The 22,552-nt window shown below is 37.4% G+C and overlaps 1 protein-coding gene across 1 annotated transcript; it reads left to right on the top strand.

Annotated features, from left to right (window-relative positions):
• The first annotated feature begins 205 nt into the window (after positions 1-205).
• Positions 206-7,370, top strand: LOC136205266 (copper-transporting ATPase RAN1). Its single transcript, XM_065995789.1, has 9 exons — positions 206-751; positions 1,262-1,876; positions 2,401-2,830; positions 3,004-3,329; positions 4,195-4,253; positions 4,778-5,120; positions 5,606-5,806; positions 5,903-6,160; positions 6,706-7,370. The coding sequence occupies exons 1-9, from the start codon at positions 431-433 to the stop codon at positions 7,180-7,182; spliced, it is 3,030 nt and encodes a 1,009-aa protein (XP_065851861.1). The 5' UTR covers positions 206-430; the 3' UTR covers positions 7,183-7,370.
• Positions 7,371-22,552: the final 15,182 nt, after the last annotated feature.

The following is a 22,552-nucleotide window of genomic DNA, read 5'->3' as shown; positions in this document are numbered from 1 at the left end:
AAAAGAGGACAATTTTTTTTCTTTTCTTTGTTGTCTAAAATTGTTTTCTAGAAAAGTAAAAAAAAGACTCCCAAATGGAAAAGTAGGTAGAGAGAGGGAGAGAGAAAGAGAAAGAAGTAGTACAAAATCACCAACTATGGAAGTACAAAGGGTAAAATTGTAATTATATCAGAAATTGGTTGCCTTCCTCCACCAGCAAATTTCTAGTTACAAAAATTGCCGTCTCCGCCCTTTCTCTCTCTACCCCTTTCGATTCCAACCCCTATTTTCTCTCTCTATCTCAAACTTCATCTCTTTCTCTTATATATATTTATATATAAAGCTTTAATCTTTTCCTAAATTTCCTTTCTTCCTTATTTCCTTCCTTCCTTCATTCCTCTCTTTCGTCTTCTCGGGCTGTTGATCGTCTCTTGCTCGGTTAGACCTTACAATGGCGCCGAGCATTAGAGACTTGCAGCTCACACAGGTCGCCGGCGTTCGTAAATCACATCCGGGGATGGACGATCCCGATGACTTGGAGGACGTTAGACTCCTTGACTCTTATGATAATTCCCATTCGATTGTCGTCGATGAAGATGGAGAAGAAGAAGAAGGTATGAGGAGGATTCAGGTCAGAATTACTGGTATGACCTGTGCCGCTTGCTCCAATTCTGTGGAATCTGCTCTTATGAGCGTTAAGGGGGTTTTCAGAGCCTCTGTTGCATTGCTTCAAAATAAGGCTGATGTGGTCTTTGACCCTACTTTGGTTGAGGTTGGTGATATTAATTCGTCTTTTGCTTTTTGCTTAATCGAATGTTTTTAATTTGCTTTTTGGATTGGATTGGATTGGATTCCGTGCATTTGACACCTGAAAGCTTTTTCATATTGTTCCAGTGTTTTTTACTTCTCCCCATTTTCATTGGAAGTTGTTCTGATCTTGAATCTTAAGTTTCCTTTGGTTTATTTCGTATTTTTCCTTTCTATGTTGGTGAATTCGGCGATGCCTGGTTGGAAATCTTAGAAAGAATGGCTGTTTTGGTGCTTTGAACTATTGTTGATCCATGGTTTAGTAGCCTGACGTCGTTCTTAAGGCTTCAAAGAGAACTAATTGTTCCTAATTTTCTGTGTTTCCTTGAAAATTTTGATCTGAAAGTTAGCCATCACAGTACATGATATGATGGGATTCTTCAATTCTTGTCTGATTTGTGTCAACATCAATAAACTTCATGGATGAACCTTTTGTTTAATTATATGTTATTTGATTAAATGTTTGTTTATGCAGGAGAAAGACATAAAAGATGCAATTGAGGATGCAGGTTTTGAAGCAGAGATTTTAGCTGAACCCAGTTCATTAAAAACAAAGTCAAGTGGAACCCTTTTGGGACAGTTCACTATAGGGGGTATGACCTCTGCAGCCTGTGTTAACTCAGTAGAAGGTATTTTGAGAAATCTTCCTGGAGTCAAAAGGGCAGTAGTAGCGTTGGCTACTGCTTTAGGGGAAGTTGAATACGACCCGAATGTAATTAGTAAAGATGACATAGTAAATGCAATTGAAGATGCTGGTTTTGAAGGGGCACTTGTACAGAGCAATCAACAGGATAGGATCATACTAGGAGTTGCTGGTATTTTCAGTGAGATGGATGTACAGATTTTAGAAGGAATACTTAGCATGCTAAAAGGGGTGCGGCAATTTCGTTACAACAGAATGTCGAATGAGCTGGAAGTTAACTTCGATCCTGAAGTTATTGGCTCCAGGTTATTGGTTGATGAGATTGAGGCAGGAAGCAATGGGAAGTTTAAATTGCACGTTATGAACCCTTACTCAAGAATGAGTTCTAAAGATGTTGAAGAAGCATCTACTATGTTTCGGCTTTTCATTTCCAGCCTGTTTCTTAGTGTAAGTATTTCAGTCACATGTATAGTTCCAAAATTGTGAAAGCTTCTCTCCCTTTTCCTGTCATTCACCTAAAATTATTTGTTTTTTCTTTTCTTGGTGGTTAGCTTATGCAGTGTTTTTGCTTAGTCATTTTTTTTTCTTTATTTGGACCTCTATATTGTGGGATGATTAAATGAAGAAATATCTAACAGTGTATTTGAAACACAATTTTTCTCAAAGAAATGTCTCTTGTTGTGGATGTGTTTTATTTGTTTCTTCTTTTTGATACAACTTCTCTAAATGTTTCTATCTCTCTGCAATTATACTGTTAAAATATTCACAATTTTTATTGTAAAGAGACAAATTCACTATTACAGCATGTCAATGGAGATTTGAAAAGGCACTGACTATCAATTTATATGAGAATCTTGTTATGGAACACATATATTGTTTTCTTAGTTTGTAGTGTATATGAGAAGGATCTGGAGCATGATTTGCTTCTTTGTTATTCTACTGACTATTTGCTTTTCATGCATTGGATTCAGATTCCTGTTTTTTTCATCCGAGTTATATGTCCTCGCATTCCGCTTTTGTATTCCTTGATACTTTGGCGATGTGGACCCTTTCTTATGGGTGATTGGTTGAAGTGGGCATTGGTGAGTGTTGTACAATTTGTTATTGGGAAGCGCTTTTATGTAGCAGCTGGCAGGGCCCTTAGAAACGGTACAACGAACATGGATGTTTTAGTTGCTCTTGGGACTTCAGCTTCATACTTCTACTCGGTTTGTGCACTGCTATATGGTGCAGCAACTGGATTCTGGTCTCCAACATACTTTGAAACAAGTTCCATGCTTATAACATTTGTTCTGTTGGGAAAGTATTTGGAGTGTCTTGCAAAAGGGAAAACATCCGATGCCATCAAGAAGCTGGTAGAACTGGCACCAGCAACAGCACTGCTTATTGTCAAAGATAAAGGTATTTTTGTCCTCTTTTAATTTCAGGTTTACAAGTATAGTTGAGATTGAGCTGTTATTTTCATGTGAACATGAACAGTGCCAAAAATAGACCATAATTTCTACGAGTCTTCATAAAAACCACAGCACTAGTCTGTATTAAAAAAAATTAGTAACATTTTGTTGGTTTTCTAGGTGGTAAGTGTATCGAGGAAAGAGAAATAGATGCCTTACTAATTCAGCCTGGTGACACATTAAAAGTTCTTCCTGGTGCTAAAGTTCCTGCTGATGGTGTCGTTGTGTTCGGCTCAAGTTACATTAATGAAAGTATGGTAACTGGTGAATCTCTTCCTGTTTCGAAGGAATCTAATTCGTTGGTTATTGGTGGTACAATCAATTTGCATGGTGCTCTTCAGATACAAGCTACCAGAGTAGGATCTGATGCTGTTCTGAACCAGATAATTAGTTTGGTTGAGACAGCTCAAATGTCCAAAGCTCCAATTCAGAAATTTGCAGATTTTGTAAGTGTAGATTCATTTATATTTAATCAAGTCATATTTGTGCTGCACTTTAGTCCTATGTGTAGTATAGTATATTCCTTTCTTCTCAAAAGGAAGTGCGGAACTATTTTTTAGGAGCGGCCTCTTGCCAAATAAATTGGCAAGGGAAGGCTTGCCCCCAGTACACCCTTGTGGTGGGACCCCTCCCCGGACCCTCGCTCAGCGGGGACGCGTAGTACACCGGGCCGCCCTTTAGTGAAATGTGATTACAAAATTTACTTTCTGATGCGCAAAGTGCACAGTAACTTAATTAGGTGAAAATATCTCGTGTAGGGAAAGTAACTTCTGCAATTTCGTATGTTTGATAATATAGCAATTCAGATTTCCATATAAAATTTGCAGTATTGTGATCTCAATGCGTCCCTTTTTCTATAGAGCTGTACCTTTTTTCAGTATTTCTATGCAAGTTAGAATCACATTACTAGGGGTGAGGAATCGGAACCTGCCTATGCACATTATATTTTTTAGGTTTATGCTGCCCTGCTTTATTTTCTGGTTGAAATAACTTTTAATTCCTTCACATTTTTAGGTAAATGCATCATTGGTAAGAAAAGTTTTGCTTAAGCTCCTTTTTGTCTTAAGTTCTTTTTAATTCAGATTTACGTTTTTTTTGGTTATTTACCTAATCATTGTATATTCATGTATCTGGGGTTAAATATCTAATTATGAAAAATTGACTTCTATAGGTGAAATGATCGATAATTGCAGTTATTATTATTGAATTCTTTTTCTTTTCCTCGTATTCTCTTTTTGTCTTCAGTCATCAAGTTGAATGTAAATTCATACTCAGCTCAATTTTATATCCGTTTGTCTTTGTATCTTGCAGGTTGCAAGCATCTTTGTTCCAGTAGTTATTGTAATGGCTTTTTTGACATTATTGGGTTGGTAAGTTCATATTGCCTTCTTTTGCTGAGCTAATATGGTTCCTATATCTGTCATCGGAGTCATAGTAAGTTTCAACAATCACCATACATGTGGTGAAATTTGCAAAAATAATTTCTGTTAATAGTAAATTAGATAGACCTTCACTTTTTGGGAAAATATACTCGGCTATTTGCTTTTTAAGTAAACTAATTTTTTTTATTATTACCTTTTGACTTTTTAAATGAAATGATATTTTAATTAGTCATCCTGCTACTTTTTGGGGACCAAAATGTTTGATTGAAAATTCAACAACTAAAATGTAAGAGTTGAGGCTTAACTCATTTTTTAGGAGGAGATGCTTTGGAAAGGGCTCAAACGTGTTGAGGTTTAATTCATTTTTTAAAAAGCGAGCATTATCTTAATATATGCTGTCAACTCTCAATGAAGAGTTTTGTAGTTTAACGTTTGAATTGTTTAGTTTCCACTTTTGTAACTTGCCTTCAAATCTCTGCCCTTTGGGTAATGTTTTTCGTGACTTCTTGTAGGTATATCAGTGGAACTATTGGTGCTTACCCGGATGAATGGCTTCCTGAAAATGGCAATCATTTTGTTTTTGCCCTCATGTTCTCAATTTCAGTGGTGGTAATTGCATGCCCATGTGCTCTTGGTCTAGCAACGCCAACTGCTGTCATGGTTGCAACTGGAGTCGGGGCTAACAATGGCGTGCTGATAAAAGGAGGAGATGCTTTGGAAAGGGCTCAAAAGATCAACTATGTGATATTTGATAAGACAGGGACTCTAACCCAGGGGAAAGCCACGGTGACCACTGCAAAAGTTTTCTCTGGAATGGAACGTGGAGAATTCCTTAGATGGGTTGCTTCTGCAGAGGTAATTCCTAATTACTAGCTTGCTATGTTACATGGGCACTCTCTTTAGTAGCGTTTCCGCATTTCATATCGGTGTCCGTGTCCCTTTCATGTCTGTTTCCAATTTTCGTATGCAGGCTATTTTATGAAGGTTATGTTTTAGAAAAAATGTTTCCCGTGTCTGTTTCCGAGTCTGTCAACATAGTAGCTTGGTGTTAACTACTTTTAGCTGTTCATCAACTGCACAATGCCTCTGCATGTAGCCAACCTATGCAGAGCTCAACTCAGTAGTGATTATGCTGTCCCATTTGCGATTTTGAAAAAGCTGGTGTCGGAAACTTATAGTTCTTGGCAATGTAAAAAAGGAAAGCCATGTTTTTGTTGCATCAGCTTGACACTGAATTTTTGGTTAATGTAGCTGTTTTTACTTTCTTACATTGTGTTTTCTATTGGAAAGTAAATAACGGATCTTATCTCTTCCTTTTCTCCCACCTGTAATTGGAGTAGGCTAGCAGCGAACATCCATTGGCAAAAGCAATCGTGGAATATGCTCGCCATTTCCATTTCTTTGAAGAACCTTCTGAGGCTGAGAATGGCAAAAACAATAGTAAAGTGTCGATAAACTCTGGATGGCTTCTTGATGCTTTCGATTTTTCTGCTATTCCAGGAAAAGGTGTCAAGTGCTTTATAAATGGAAAGCGAGTGCTGGTAAGTTTATCTGTATAATCAATCTTTGATATCCTTGACTGTTGAAGTGTTGTTCGATTGCTGTAGAGGTATTTATTGTGCTAATTTACTGCACAGGTTGGTAACCGGAAGCTGATGTCTGAAAGTGGGATCGTAATTTCCCCACATGTGGAAAATTTTGTTGTAGAACTCGAAGAAAGTGCCAGAACTGGAATACTTGTTGCATTTGATGACAGCTTGATTGGTGTGCTCGGGGTTGCAGATCCACTAAAGAGAGAAGCTGCTGTAGTAATAGAAGGCCTTAAGAAAATGGGCGTTCAATCGGTAATGGTGACAGGAGATAATTGGAGAACAGCTCGAGCTGTGGCTAGAGAGGTTTGTAAATATATCTTCACAATTATTATGTTTAGCTCTTTATCGATAACCGAAATAAACGAGTAGAAAAATTAGAATAATTTAAGATCCTTGGTTTTTCTATTGGTAGCAATTCCTCTATAAAGCGCGGCCCGGTGCACTACGCGTCCCCGCTAAGCGAGGGTACGGGGAGGGATCCCACCTCAAGGGTGTATTGGGCAAGCCTTCCCCTGCCAATTTTTTTTTTTGGCAAGAGGCCGCTCCTAAGACTCGAACCCGTGACCTCTCGGTCACACGACAACAACGTTTATCATTGCGCCAAGGCTCACTCTCATAGCAATTCCTCTTGAGTTTTGTTCTGTATTAAGTGATACTAAATTCGAAAATGCTTGTAAGGTCTAGAATTTGAATTCTATTTCCAGAAACAGATAGATAAACTGAACTTCTCGAGTATTTTTGCTCGAAAGATGGTCGATGATGAAATATGAGCCTTTTTTTAACAGAAGAAGTTTTCGGCTATGGTCGCGAATTCTGCTTTTGTGCTAAATTCGATTTCTTCTGTTCAGGTTGGGATTCAAGATGTGAGGGCTGAAGTATTACCAGCAGGGAAAGCAGATGTGATCCGGTCATTCCAAATGGATGGAAGTATTGTTGCAATGGTGGGTGACGGTATCAACGACTCGCCAGCCCTAGCAGCTTCCGACGTTGGCATGGCAATCGGGGCAGGGACTGATATCGCTATCGAAGCTGCAGACTACGTACTGATGAGGAACAACTTAGAGGATGTAATCACAGCAATTGATCTCTCAAGAAAAACCCTCGCTCGAATCCGATGGAACTACATCTTCGCCATGGCGTACAACGTAGTTGCCATACCAGTAGCAGCAGGGGTTTTCTTTCCGACATTAGGTATACAGTTGCCGCCGTGGGCAGCGGGTGCTTGCATGGCTCTATCCTCAATTAGTGTTGTATGTTCTTCTTTGCTTCTTAGAACATATAGAAAACCCAGACTTACCACTATTTTAGAAATAACGGTAGAGTAGAAATTAAACAGAAAAACAAAAAAAGAATATCTGGAAGAAGTGAGCGAGGTAAATTCTGATTTTGTATCATGTTTTTGTTTTAATTTCTTTTTGAAATTTATACATGTAGGGGTATTAATTTTGTCACCCCATTTTGTAAATTGTACCTGTTGTATAATATTATAATTGTGTTTTTGTTTTTCTGTGCATTGGGAACTCTTTATGAACGTGTTATTTGCCTGCTTTTTCTTGTACATATTGAGGAATAAGTAGGGGTGGGCAAAAAAACCCGGTCAAACCGGTAACCGAACCGAAAATTGGTATTCCGAACTGAAAAAAGTGGTTAATCGAACCGGTGGTTTTCTTAATGGTTAAAAAAATATATAGATACCGGTTTCGGTTTAGAGTTTCAAAAACCGCGGTTAATGGTTAATCGAACCGTTTAATAAATATAATTTTTTTTAAAAAAATTAATATATAATTTTACAACATACATTATATAACATAGATTATAAGATTAAGAAATTTTTTTTTAACATAGATTATAACATATATTAATATAAATATATAACATAGATTATAATTAAATGTAAACTCGATAGATTAATGTTGTAATAAGTATTTTGACGAAATATTATTTACATTTCTTTATGTTTTAAATGTAAATTTGATGGATTGTTTTTTAGTTCGGTACTTATGTTTAAATTATGAACTTTTACATGAATTCGTTTCGTTTGAATTTTTGAAATTATGTGTATTTTAATATTGTTTAAAAATTTGTTTTGGGTAAAAATTATAGTTAACCGTTGATTTTTGGTTAACTGATGATAATTGGTTAAAAACCGTTGATAGAAAAACCTAACCGAAATTAATGGTTAACCGGTTGTATGGTTAACCGATTGATATGAACCGGTTTCGGTTTGGATGGTTAAAAAACCGTTGATAACGCTTCGGTTAATTTTTTTGCCTAATGGACCAGTTAACCGAACCGTGCCCACCCGTAGGAATAAGTTAGTACCAGTGGTTTTTACCTGGTCAGACCAAGTGAGTTTAATCTGTCACTAGGCTTATTAAAATCAGACGGTAGAGATTAAAACAATCGTACAACTTAAATTTACATATTCTAGATCAAACGGTGACTGATCACTGACCAGGTGAAAATTACTGAAATAAATACATATTGAGGAATAAATAAGTCAGTTTATAAGGGTATTTTAGTAACTTTGTTATATTTTCTCTTTCCTGCATTTGTGCTAAGGTTGTTAATATACTCTTCGGTCTTTTAGCTCCTCTTTTATAGCATGGTGTAACGGTTACTTTTTTTTTTCTTTTCATATTTGACCTAATACATCACTAGCTCCCTAATTTTTTACATAAAAATAGATTGACTTTTTGAATTTTGTTAGTGTTTCCTAAGTTTTCTAAACTTGTTTATTTCGTATCACCCGTTTCTTAAATTTGTCCATAAAAATAAATTAGCTCTCTGAACTTTGCAAGTGTCTTACCAACTTTCTAAAATTGTAACAACTAATACAAAAACTTATTAAACCTAAATTCTAAAAATACACCTTTATCAATTTGAGAGGTAATTTTTTCTCCTCTCATACCTTTTAACTTATTATAAGAGTTAGTGTTGCAGGTTTGAGAAATCGAATGAATGAGGATCGAAAGTTAGTATTATGGTTTTTGTATTTAGTTGTTACGGAATAAACAAGTTTAGGGAGCTGGTGAAACACTTGCAAAGTTCGGAGAGCTAATCTATTTTTATGAACAAGTTTAGGAAGCCGGTGATACGAAATAAATAAGTTTAGGGAGCTGACGAGACACTAACAAAGTTCAGAGAGCCAATCTACTTTTATAGACAAGTTTAGGGAGTTGGTGGTGTATTAGGCCTTCATCTTCGAATACAAATATTGCCTGTTCCTTTCTTCTTTTTACTCTCGTATGTATTCCAATTTTTTTTAAAACAATAATATTGATGTGGTTGAATCTCTTAAGTAAACCGATAGAAAAATGATCAAAGGAGGGGTTTGAAACTAGTTAACCCGCTTTGATGTTGTCTATGTCTGAGTAAGCTTTCAAGGGAGATGTGGATGAATATATGAGAAATTTATAAAACTAACCAAGTAAGAAAATTTATTTACATTTTTGGATCTATTTCAATATGTGCTACCAAACTATACACATGCAGTACATGTTTCCAGCTTTACTATATATATATATATATAACTAATAGAGTAATTAATTTATTAGTCCCTATATTTTGACAAAACACAATATTTAGTCCCTGTATTTTCAAAAACACACGGTAAGGTCCATAACCTTTTTCTCAATGAACTGTTTAGTCATTCTATCTGTTTGTTAGATTTTTTACCGTTCGGAAATGACTAAATTACTCTTTACTATTTATCAGTCAAAAGTAATTCACACCTTTATGTTTTTCTCTCACAACCCGCGCTAAAAAAAATGGAGAAATGATTGAAACTCTAACCCATAATCGACTCAAATCAACTAGAAGGAAACAGAAATGAGAAACAATGAAGATAATGGTCTTATATATTTGATTTTATGGTAAAGGGTAGTTATTTTTTTAATTGATTTTGACTCAAATCCAAATTGACTAACAAAATCTTCATTGGAGTCTAACTGCAGGGACTAAACAGATCACAAAGAAAAACGTTAGGGACTAAACAGTTCATCGAGAAAAAGGTTAGGGACCTTACCGTGTGTTTTTGAAAATACAGGGACTAAACAGTGCGTTTTGTCAAAATATAGGGACTAATAAATTAATTACCCTAACTAATAACACAACACACAATTCACAATCTAAGTTTTACTTATTTATTTTCTCATCTCCCTTCGTTCAAGTTTTATCTCCAACATCACTTTCAAGAATCAATCCAAACTTTTTGTTGATTTCTAATATCATCCAAGTTTTTATTGATTGTAAATACATAATAATCAAATGCAATTGATAATTATATGTAGTTGAAGTAAGTTTGAAGTTAATTTTTAGTTAGTCGAAATTTTCAATTCGCGATTTATGATTTTACTATACGATTATTGTGAAGTAATTTAATCTAGTTTTCTTCATTTCACATATCCCTAATTGCAAACCTGCTAACCATTGCGAACTAACTTTTAATATTGTAGTTATTTCACAATTTGAATAAATTGGGTTTTGCATTTTAGAAATTACGAACTTTCTAATCACAGTTGCGAACTATTCATTATGAACTAACTTTAATATTGTTATTTTGCAATTTGAATATATTGCAACCCAGTTGATAAAATTGTGATTCACGTTTTAGGAATTGCGAACTTCTAATCACAATTGCGAACTACCCATTATGGTTTAATTGTTTTGCAATTGCCAAAATGCGCACGAGTTTGCCAAAACGCGAAGTTAATTCAAAAGTATTATATGTCTTTGTTTAATATAATATATTCTTATAGGATTTTGATAATGAATTTTGCTCATATCAGTAGAAGTATGTCCACAAAATTTGTTATTTATTTGATCTCGTGACCAATGGAAAAAAATTGCAAATACCATGACATATATGGGTGGTGAATCGAAGTTGCTCCGGGTTTCAAAAAATCAAGTTGGAAATATTAAAAGAGAGAATTTACACTTATGTAGGTGTTAATTCAACCTCATTTGACCTACGCATGTCCATACAAGCAAATGACGGTCCAAATAAAGCTATTGCAGAGGGCGGCTCCAACATTTTAGAGTTCCTAGGTCGTTAGTTTTTACACTTTTTTTTTATAAATTAAAATTTAACTAACTTTTTACTGAACCAAGAAAAACCAAATAAATATAAAATCTCTGAACAATTTGTAGAGAACGAAATAGTTACGAGCTATATAATTGTTAGAGTAAAGTACAAAGAAAATTACGTCGTTTGACCTGTTTGCAAATGCAGTCTCATGAATATGTGGTTTGTACGATATGCAAATTCAGACATTATGGAAAAAATTGTTATTGTAGCTATTTATCCCAAAAGGAAGCGGAAGAAATTAAAAAGCCCGACTTTACAAATTATCCCATATAGGATCTAACTTTGCAAATTAACTAAATCACCAATACTTTTTTACTGAAACATTGACCCACAAATATTTTAACTGCAAACTGCACAAACTAGAAATCTATATTTGCAAGTTTTTAAACTGTGGAAGTGTGTTTGTAAATCGAGCAAACCACAAGTTTTTTTTTTTTGCACTTTACCCTATTCAGAGAAAAGTTGTGCCCCCATAGTGTGTTACTATTATTGAGTTTCAGTAATTGAAAAAAGGACAGTGCGCGTTATTATTGTAGATTTATTTTATAATTTTTTATAATATTTTCAATTCCATTCGCCTTGTACCGCCTTGTTGCTGAACTCGGAAAGCTCTCCAATCTTGATAAAACTCCCTCACTGCCCGAAAGCTTCTTGCCGCAGTCACCCTTGATTGGTTCCACAACCAGCTATTTCTTTGTTTCCATATAGTAAACAACACACACACACACCGTCCTATTAACAACATCTCGGCTAGCCGATTTATACATCCATAACACCCACCCAGCAATGCACTTTGTACTGTCAACCGAGACTGCCAGTCCAACAGCTTGCCAAACTTCCTACGTCAATGTATTAAACTCATCAAGCAAAAGTTCAGTACAAGAAGAAGTTACAAGAGCAATGGGGAGAGATGGAGGCATTTCAGATCTATGAAGAAAGGGAGAAGAAGACCTTTGGTTTACCCAAAGGAGAATGAAGAGTTTGTGTCAGGAAGATTAATGAGTTTGGATTTCCAAACTCTATCTTCCGTATAATAAAAGCCAAATTGCTTAAGGGCAATTTGGTCCTTTCAACAATAACAGGGGCGTCATGGTAATTTCCCATGGATAGCACATTCTAGAAGAGTTGCACCTCCTTATGATGGACCACCCTCACTTGATCAAAGCTTCACCAAATCACCACCTTCCATTTAATTAAATCCATCACAAGGCTATCTTGTTGATACATGTCATGTCCTTTATTTTCCTTAATCATCAAGTTTACTTGGTGACCACACCTAGCAAAATATAAAAACAATGTATGTAAGCATTATTTCCTTAATGAGAATTTTTCCATTTTAGAGATTCACTCATTCAAAATTATTATGGTATCAGAGCAAAATTAAGACAAAAGGCTATCCGTTTTCTTACCCATTATGGCCGGACCAATGATTACGTCCAGCAGCCCTTACCACCTTCCCCAGAATGAGACTCTGGCATTGTCGCTGGTCTCGCAGGTCCTCACCGGGCCAAACTATCACCAATGGTCTAGAGCTGTCAAAGTAGCTCTAATGTCGAAGAACAAGTTTGGGTTCGTCGACGGCACCATCACTGCCCCTGCAACGGGAGACAATATGTTTAGTCAATGGGAAAGGTGCAATAACATGGTTATATCGTGGCTAAATCATGCTGTTTCACCTACCATTGCTAGAAGCGTGATGTGGCTCGATAAGGCACATCCGATCTGGGCAGATTTGAAAGAGAGGTTTGCACAGACGGACTCACTGCGGATACTCGAGCTGCGAAGGGAGATACACAGTATGAAGCAAGGAAACGGGAGTGTTACCGAGTATTATACCAACTTGAAAGTTTTGCAGGATGAGTTGACAAACCTGAGACCAATGCCCCAATGTGTTTGCCGGCAGGCGTGCAGTTGCATTGCCTTCAGGATCCTGAGGGATCAACAAGACGCTGACCAGGTTATTACCTTTCTTCAAGGGTTAAATGAGTCTTACTCAACCATCTGTTCGCAGATACTACTGATTGAACCAATCCCCTCATTGAACAAAACCTATGCGCTGGCCACTCAGCATGAGAGACAACTTGGTCTTATACATGCGAAAGGAAATGAAGGAGGTGAAAGCAATATGTTTGCAGGGTTCACTAACACCAACGTCAGACAGAACAAACCAAACAACACCAAAAACCAGAACAACAATCGCAGAAATAATGGTAAAAGCTCATCCCTATGTACTTATTGTGGTAACACTGGACACACAGAGGAAATATGTTTCAAAAAGCATGGATATCCCCCAAACTATGGCAACAGAACCAAGAATCCTTTCAGAACAAATCAACCCAGGGCAAACTCAGCAGTAAACCAAGGCAATGAGGAAAACTCAGGAGAAGAAGACAACAGGCAAACCAACCCAGAACCGTTCACTCTAACCAAAGACCAGTACCAATCGCTGGTGGCCCTACTGCCCATGAATCAAGGAAAGACCTCGGCCTCGGGCAACATCGTCAACACCTTTGTCAAGGGAGACAGTTCTAGTAATGGTCCTAACCCTAGTTTTGTCTCATCATGTTGGATAATTGACACAGGTGCTACATATCATATCATTTGTAATAAACAAATGTATAGCTCATACAACCAAATCGAAAAATGCTGGGCAAATTTGCCAAACGGAGAAAGGGTCAAGGCAGAATACATTGGCACTGTAACTTTAAGCCCGTAACTTGTTTTGCATAATGTTCTATGTATACCTGCGTTTGATTACAATCTTATATCGACTAGTAAGCTATTGATTACTAATGGACTCTATGTTGTGATAACGGGATCAATGTGTGTGATACAGGACACAACAAGTTGGAAGAAGATTGGCTTGGCTAGAGAGCATGGAGGCCTCTATTATCTGGAATACCCGCTACCTAATCATATTTCTATTTTTTCTGTTAAAGCCAGTTTGTGGCATTTACGTTTTGGTCATCCCTCTCATGAGAGGTTGAAAGGCCTCAATCTATCATGTAATGATTTCGATTCCTTCAAAGAAATGCCATGTGACATTTGTCAAAAAGCCAAGCAAAAGAAAATGCCTTTCTCACTGAGTCACAACATAGCAGATGAATGTTTTGATTTAATCCATGCAGATATATGGGGCCCAACACAAGAGTCACACTCTAGTAAACGATATTTCCTAACCATATTAGATGACCATAGCAGGTATACATGGGTCACATTAATGCAAACAAAGGGGGAATCAAGCACATCACTACAACAATTCTGCGCATATGTAATCAGACAGTTTGGCAAGAATGTGAAAACAATCCGAACGGACAATGGCCCTGAGTTCATCATGAAGGATTTTTACGCGAAAAATGGAATCATACACCACACATCATGTCCGGAGACACCACAATAAAACGGCAGAGTAGAACGCAAACATCAAGACATAATGAATACCACCAGAGCACTCATATTTCAAAGCTCACTGCCTCACATTTTTTGGCCAGAAGCAGTTAGTCATGCAGTTTATCTCATAAACAGATTACCATCCACACCAATTCGGGGCCATACGCCTTACGAGCGACTGTATGGAAAAAGGGGCACATGTAGATGACCTCAAGGTTTTTGGGTGTCTTGCATACGCCTCAGCTTTAGACAGACACAGAGGCAAATTCACAGAAAGAGCAATGAAGTGCATTTTCTTGGGATACAGACATGGCACAAAGGGATTCAAACTTTTGAACCTAAGCACTAACATTGTTTTCTTTTCCAGGCATGTGAAGTTCTGTTGATGAAGACTCATCACTGTCGCTCCATGTTGCCACCATTACCTTTTTGCCGTTCTTCTTTTCTTTCCTCAGCGTAGGGCAGCTTGACTTGATATGGCCAGTTTGATGACATTCAAAGCATGTAATGGGCTTTGAGTTGTCCTTCTTGTATTTGCTGTCGCTGGACTCAGCTTTATACTTATCAAACTTTCTGTAAGGCTTCTTAGAATATTTGTCATTCTTTCTGAACAACCTTTTCATCTTCCTTGTGAACATAGCCAGCTCTTCATCATCTGTTGAGCTCCCATCAGTGGAGTCAGCTTTCATGACAAGAGATTTTTGCTTCTTGTCTTCAGACTTTTCCTTCACCTAGAACTTCTTTCCTTTTTCAGAAGAACACAAGAAAAATGACACATCATGTTGCAGTGAAGCAGAGCTGGAGTCACTCCATAAAGCATGCATGAATGAAGATGAGGATGAATCATACAGTACAGATGAGGAACAAAGCACACCAGAGATAACACAACATGTTGATACAATACAAGAAATCGAAGAAAATATCAAACAGCCAGAGACACTAGCACATGGACATCAAAAAATCAACACAAGGCCATAAAGAACAAGGAAACTCCCAACCTATCTCAAAGATTATCACTTGGCACTGGTCCAAGGCTCCACACTGACATGCTTGACCAATTCCCCACATGCCTTGTGGAAACATTTGTCTTATGAAGGATTTTCTCCAGCCAAGAAGATTTTTTCGATCAACCTTTCTTGTCATCGGGAGCCTGCAACATATCAAGAAGCAAAGTTAGAAAGAGGATGGGTGGAGGCAATGAACAAGGAACTAGCTGCGTTAGAAGTTAATCAAATGTGGAGCTTAGTTGACTTACCAAAGGGCAAAAGGCCCATAGGCTGCCGATGGGTCTACAAAATCAAGCACAAATCCGATGGAAGCATTGCCAGGTTCAAGGCCAGGTTGGTTGCTAAGGGCTACACTCAACAGGAGGGAGTGGATTTCACTACAACCTTCGCACCTGTAGCAAAGTTCACCACCATAAGAACTCTATTAGCAATAGCAGTTGCAAAGGAATGACATATACATCAACTCGATATTGACAATGCATACTTACATGGGGAGCTGAGCGAGGATGTCTATATGGCAATGCCACCAGGGGTAACTCTGGAAAGCCCACGGCAAGTATGCAAACTCAATAAGGCTCTCTACGGGCTCAGGCAAGCAGGCAGACAGTGGAACGCCAAGTTGACAGGCACCATCAAACACATGGGGTTTTTTTCAATCAGTGGCCGATCCATCCTTGTTCATAAAGGAATACGCAGGACAAGTAACCATGTTGCTAGTATACGTTGATGATGTAGTTTTCGCAGGAAACGACATGCAAACCATCAACCAGGCCAAACAACACTTAAATGATGTTTTCAGCATTAAGGATCTCGGGGCCATACATTATTTCCTGGGATTTGAGTTCTCTCGTAGCCGTCAGGGACTCCACATATCACAAAGGAAATACACATTAGAGTTGTTATGAGACCAGGGATTCATCGACTGTAAACCAGCCTCGTCCCCGGCACTACCAAATTACAAACCAAGCCAAAATGACAACCCACTCCCAGAAATCACCCCATATAGACAGTTAATCGGTAAACTGCTATATCTCACACATACCAGACCGGATATCACATATATTGTAAATCAATTATCTCAACACCTCATGCAACCAACCACAAAGAATTTAAACAGAGCAGAAAGAGTTATGCGTTACCTCAAAGGGACTATAGGCTTAGGTCTTTTTTTTTCTCCACATGCAACGACTTGAAACTACAGGCCTTCACGGATTCAGACTGGGCAATTTGTCAAGAAACTCGGAAATCAATCACCGGGTACGTCGTCTTCCTCGGATCGGCCCTTATCTCTTGGAGATCGAAGAAACAGAACACCGTTTCTAGGTCCTCCTCGGAATCGAAATACAGGGCCATGGCCTCCACATCCTGTGAACTTCACTGGCTCACGAATCTCTTAACAGATATAAAAGCACCACCGGAGACGGCTTCCCTCATGTTCTGTGACAACATCTCCGCCATGCACATAGCCCAGAACCCAGTATTCCACGAACGGATGAAACATATAGATATTGACTGTCACGTCATCTGCGAACGAGTTCAAGCCGGTTTGATCCGATTAATGCCGATACCGTCAGCTCTACATGTGGCAGATCTCTTTACAAAAGCCCAACACTCTCCGCAACTTAGGTTTTTGATAGGCAAACTAAGCTTGAGGAATCTGTACCAAGCTTAGTTTGAGGGAGGATATTAAACTCATCAAGCAAAAGTTCAGTACAAGAAGAAGTTACAAGAGCAATGGGGAGAGATGGAGGCATTTCAGATCTATGAAGAAAGGGAGAAGAAGACCTTTGGTTTACCCAAAGGAGAATGAAGAGTTTGTGTCAGGAAGATTAATGAGTTTGGATTTCCAAACTCTATCTTCCGTATAATAAAAGCCAAATTGCTTAAGGGCAATTTGGTCCTTTCAACAATAACAGGGGCGTCATGGTAATTTCCCATGGATAGCACATTCTAGAAGAGTTGCACCTCCTTATGATGGACCACCCTCACTTGATCAAAGCTTCACCAAATCACCACCTTCCATTTAATTAAATCCATCACAAGGCTATCTTGTTGACACATGTCATGTCCTTTATTTTCCTTAATCATCAAGTTTACTTGGTGACCACACCTAGCAAAATATAAAAATAATGTATGTAAGCATTATTTCCTTAATGAGAATTTTTCCATTTTAGAGATTCACTCATTCAAAATTATTACAATGAACATTCTAAACATAAATGCCACCTTGTTTCCTCGCTGCCGATGCACACAAGGCACTCGCCTGGGATGTTAATTTGTTTCTAGAGCAGCCTGTAATAAATAGGGAGACAGCTCATACATAACTTGCATAAAAATATTTTAATCCTTGGTGGGATCTCAAGACTCTATAACTTGACCCACCCTTCACTCGATTCTCTATAGTTAACAATTTTATCAAGTGCCCTATATCTAGATTTCGAAGTGTGCATACCATCCTTATTGTGGCTCTAAACAAACTCATAACAAACTTCCCTGTATAGTAATATTTTTATCGGCCTCTTCCTCACTAAAGCACTTGAGAATTCCCCCCTCCAAACCTTCGCCCCCTCTGTAATCAAGTCTGCTTCTGTCATATCTTCCAACCCCTAAACTCAAAATGAATTAATGAGGAACCCATTTAAATTTGGAAGCCATGGGTCATCCCAAACTCGGATCAATTTCCATCCTCACCTTCCATCTGATTCCCAACCGAAGCAACTCAATAGAACTCCAAATACTTCTCCAAACAAAACTAGGATTATTGCCTAATTTAGAGGAAAAAGAAGTCACATTTGAAAAATAATTAGCTTTTAACATTTTACTCATCAAGATATTAGGGAGTTCGAAATTAACTTCCACCATTGCTTTTCTAGCAGTGATACATTAAACATATGCAGATCCCTAAAGCCAAGTTCGCCTTGATGCTTCCTCCAAAAAAGCCTCGACCAGTCGAACTAGTGAAAATTCCATTTAATAACCTCTAGTTTCGAACGCCACCTCAAAGAGTTCATTACTTCTTTTGCATATCATCACATATAGAACGAGGCAATATGAATGTGCTCATATAGAAAACAAGAAGGGCTTGGGCTATTGTTTTAGTCAGCACTTCTTTACCTACATTCGAAAGAAAATGAAATCCCCAGTTTCCAAATCTCTTTCTCAGTCTATCCACCAAAAAAAGAAAGACACTCCTATTAGATCTCCCAATGAGGGACGATAGACCTAAGTAACAGCTCATATCTAGATGATCTGTAATTTTCAATATAGAACGAATTATTGACCTTAGATCTTTCTTCACATTAGAACTGAAGTATACACCAGACCTACTCAGATCGATATCATGTCTTGATGCCTGCTCATGCTGAGTGAGTATCTTCAACACGACTCTTGTTTCCGACTGTGAATCCCAAAGAATGGGAAACTATAATCTGCAAAGAATAGATGAGTTACTAACAGTGCTCGTCTACAAACTCTACATCTTGTGATCTCATTTACATATTCATCCTTCATGATCAATCTGGCCAGAACTTTTACACAAAGAATAAATAAATAAGGGGATAATGAGTCTCCCTACCTCAATCCTCTACTATGAGTAAACAAATTAGTCAAATCGTTATTCACTGATACTGAGTAGGAAACATAGAGATGCATAACATAATCCATTGAACCCATTTTTCATTAAAGCTCATCTGGTGCATTACCTCTTCCAAAACCGTCAATTTACGATATCATAAGCCCTGTTGATCTCTATCTTCAGATCCACTTCCCCGTCATCACCCCCGTTCTTCCATTTCATATAGTGGATGATCTCAAATGATACTTATACACTATCAATTATTAACCCGCCTAGAACAAAAGCAGGTTGAGTGTCACTAATCACATCAGAGAGAATACATTTCATCCTGTTTGCTAAGACTTGTGCAATTATCTTATACAACACATTACAAAGTGATATAGGTCGATAATCCTTCAATGTCACATAAGATTCACCTTTTGGAATCAATACAATCACGTATCATTCAAGTTAGCTTGGGATTCCTCCCTATCCAGCCATTTTGCGTATATATAAAGTAATGATTTGTGGGGCTATAATATTGAACTTTTAAAATTGCTTATTATTACCAAAAGTGATTTGAATGAGTATATTTTAACATGAGGTGTTGAATCTATAATTTTTAGTAATATCGTGTCGAGATACAACTAATGTTTTTGTTTTGTTGGTGTGTTCTTTGGTTGTTAGACTCTCTCTGTACATATATACACACGTAATTTGAAATAATAAAGGCCAAATGCATTACCATACAACTTTTATATATGTATTGTGATTCAATCAATAAGGTAAACCGAATCTATAAAGAAATTTTAGATTTAATTTTTTCTTCGATCTATCTATTAAAAAAACGAGAAGCTTTTAACTGTGATCAAGGCGTATAATAAAGTTATAAGGAAGTTAGAATTTGGGTAAATTACACCACTCGTACCTGAAATATACCCCAACTCACACTTTGGTACCTGGATTATATTTCGTCCCAAAAATATACCCCAAGTATGGGTGACTGGACAATTATATCCGTGTGACTGGGAAGTGACCGGTCAACGCTTATTTGACCCATGTGACAATTATAAATGGGACCTAAACCATACGAAAAGACAAAAAATACCCTTAAAGCAATCCATCCCCCCAAAAAAGGCTTATAAATATACCCTATTTCCCTCTCTCTCCTTAAACTTAAACCAATGGCCTTTTCTCTCTAACTATTCATTTCTCCCTCTCTCTCTTGTTCGCCATTTCTGCCCATATAACACAAAATCAATGAACCCTATTTTTTCTCAGAATAGTGAACATGACGGCCTCATATAGCGCTGGAAGTTTGATATGCCACTATGGAATGCAAGCCCCTTGTACAACTTCCTAGAGTAATGCGAATCTGGGTAGGAGGTATTATAATTGTAGAAATTTCGGGGTAAGTGTATATCTATATATCTCTCCATCTCTCTTTCTATCTGTGTACATAACTCTGATTTTGATTTTGAACTATTTTGAAGAAACCGAACGCCTATAATTTCTTTGAGTGGCATGACCCTCCAATGAACGAAAGAGAAATCAATTATCCTTGGGCTTCTGAGAAAGTTGAATCGAATTGAGAGAGAATATGAGACATTGAAAGCTCATATGGTGCGTGACAGGAAAATGGAGAGAGAAAAAGAAGGTGAATTACAGAACTTGCTGGGGAATGAAAGAACAAGGGTTAATGAAAGAAGATGCAACTGTGTTTTCAAGTTTGTTGTTTGATTTGGGTTTGTTTTATGGTTTGTGTATCAGTTGGCTTAAATTTCGTGTATTTGGTAGTGAAAAAAGTTATGTATTTGGTAGTGAAAAAGGATAGTTAATTTTATTTTATGAAGTTATGTATTTGGTTAATTGAAAGAAATGAAGTAATGGTTTATGAAAATTGTTAGAATTGTGTACCCGGAGATTTGGATTTGGCTAATTGAAGTAATTTGAGTTGGTTACATTAAGTGAATGGACAGACATAACGATTGTGCAAAAATGTGCAAAGGTGTGCAAAATTGAGCATATATGTACTACAAAACAGGGCACAAAATTTGCAAAAAAAAAAAAACCCATAAATATAAGTACAAAACTGACACTACAAGATGGCAAAAATGTGATCATAAAATCAAGAGACCATAATCTGCACATATCTAGTGCAAAATTATGCAAAATTGCACACCACAAGATGGAAAAAATGTGACCATAAAATCTGATTGAACAATAACAAAAAAATAGACTATAATCTGCATATATCAGTGTAATTTACAGATAAACAAAGTATCCAAAAAAGGAACCAAAATATGCATTTTTGTGCAATTTACAAATTCACAAAACACAGCACAGATTCACAGAATATCCAAAAAAATAGCCACAAAACATGCACGTTTCACATTCATTCCCCAAAAAACAAAAAATCATACATGTTGCATTTATCTCCATGGTTGACTCTGTCTTGTTGATGCAGCACTCCTAGTTTGAGGTCTTCTAGGTACATTTGATGAAGAACTCCTAGTCTGAGGTCTGCTAGGTGCATTCTATCTTGGTGCGACAAATGGTGTAGAACTGCTGGCTTGACTAAGATGGTCTGACCGTGCAGCAACGTTCGTGGGTGCATTCTGTGTTGGTGCACCAGATTGGCTTGAACCCTGTATGCATACAATATGTTACATTTTGCATGTGTAATTAAAGCCATCATCCAATATAAGATATAAGTGTAAGCATAACTTACATCCATCATCCAACGTACAGTTTGAGGGGAGCACGTGGTACAGATGCATTTGTGGTTGTAGATTGTGTAGTTTCTGTTTGTGTAATTCTTTGCCTCTTAGACTACACAGGTAATAAAATGTCATAAGCAACTATTAAAACACAAAAAAAACTGAAGTAATACATGTGGAGCAGATGCAGCTTTGCACGTCCTCTTGTTGTGAGAAGTACTCCCGCATTTGCCACAACTCATTGTAATCAAACCCCTTCGACTTAACTTTCCTCTAGCTTTAGCCACTTCCAATTCTTCATGGTCCTTTCTTCTTGCCTTCTTTTTTCTCCCTCCTTTTGTTTTAACTGGGGATGGAGGCACAATAGGAACATGTGGCTCAACTTTAGGCCATTGATCCATACCATTTGTAGGCTCAATAAAGTGGCTATACACTTTGAGATATGTAGCCACAGAATAACATTCAACAAGATAATCTCCTGCACTCTAATTTTCCCCTATAATGGCTGAAATAGCATGACAGCATGGGATACCAGTCAATTGCCACCTTCTACATGTACATTCATGTGCTTCCAAGTTGACAACATATTGATCTCCTAAACGTTTAACTTGTACCCTTGGACCCCCAGAAAAGACAGCATCAAAATGTTTAGCAAAATCTTTGTTTACCTCAAGCTTCTTCAGTATTTTAGGGCACCATTTCTTCGTACACAGCTTCATTTTATTTGATTTTGCCTTCATTCTTCTCATAAGCATTAACTTGATCATTTCATACATTGTAAGGATCCCTTTGCCCCTTGCATCCAATATGTACTTATTAAAACACTCACATAGATTGTTCAACAACATGTCACATTGACTCCTCTCAGTGAAAGAAGCCCTTGCCAAATGCTCACTAGGTCTTTGTCTCAATCACTCTCTAGCTTTAGGGGACCTT

This window comes from Euphorbia lathyris, chromosome 9 (genome assembly GCF_963576675.1).
Source record: "Euphorbia lathyris chromosome 9, ddEupLath1.1, whole genome shotgun sequence".
Taxonomy (NCBI): Eukaryota; Viridiplantae; Streptophyta; class Magnoliopsida; order Malpighiales; family Euphorbiaceae; genus Euphorbia; species Euphorbia lathyris.
This window is presented reverse-complemented; position numbering and strand designations above follow the sequence as displayed.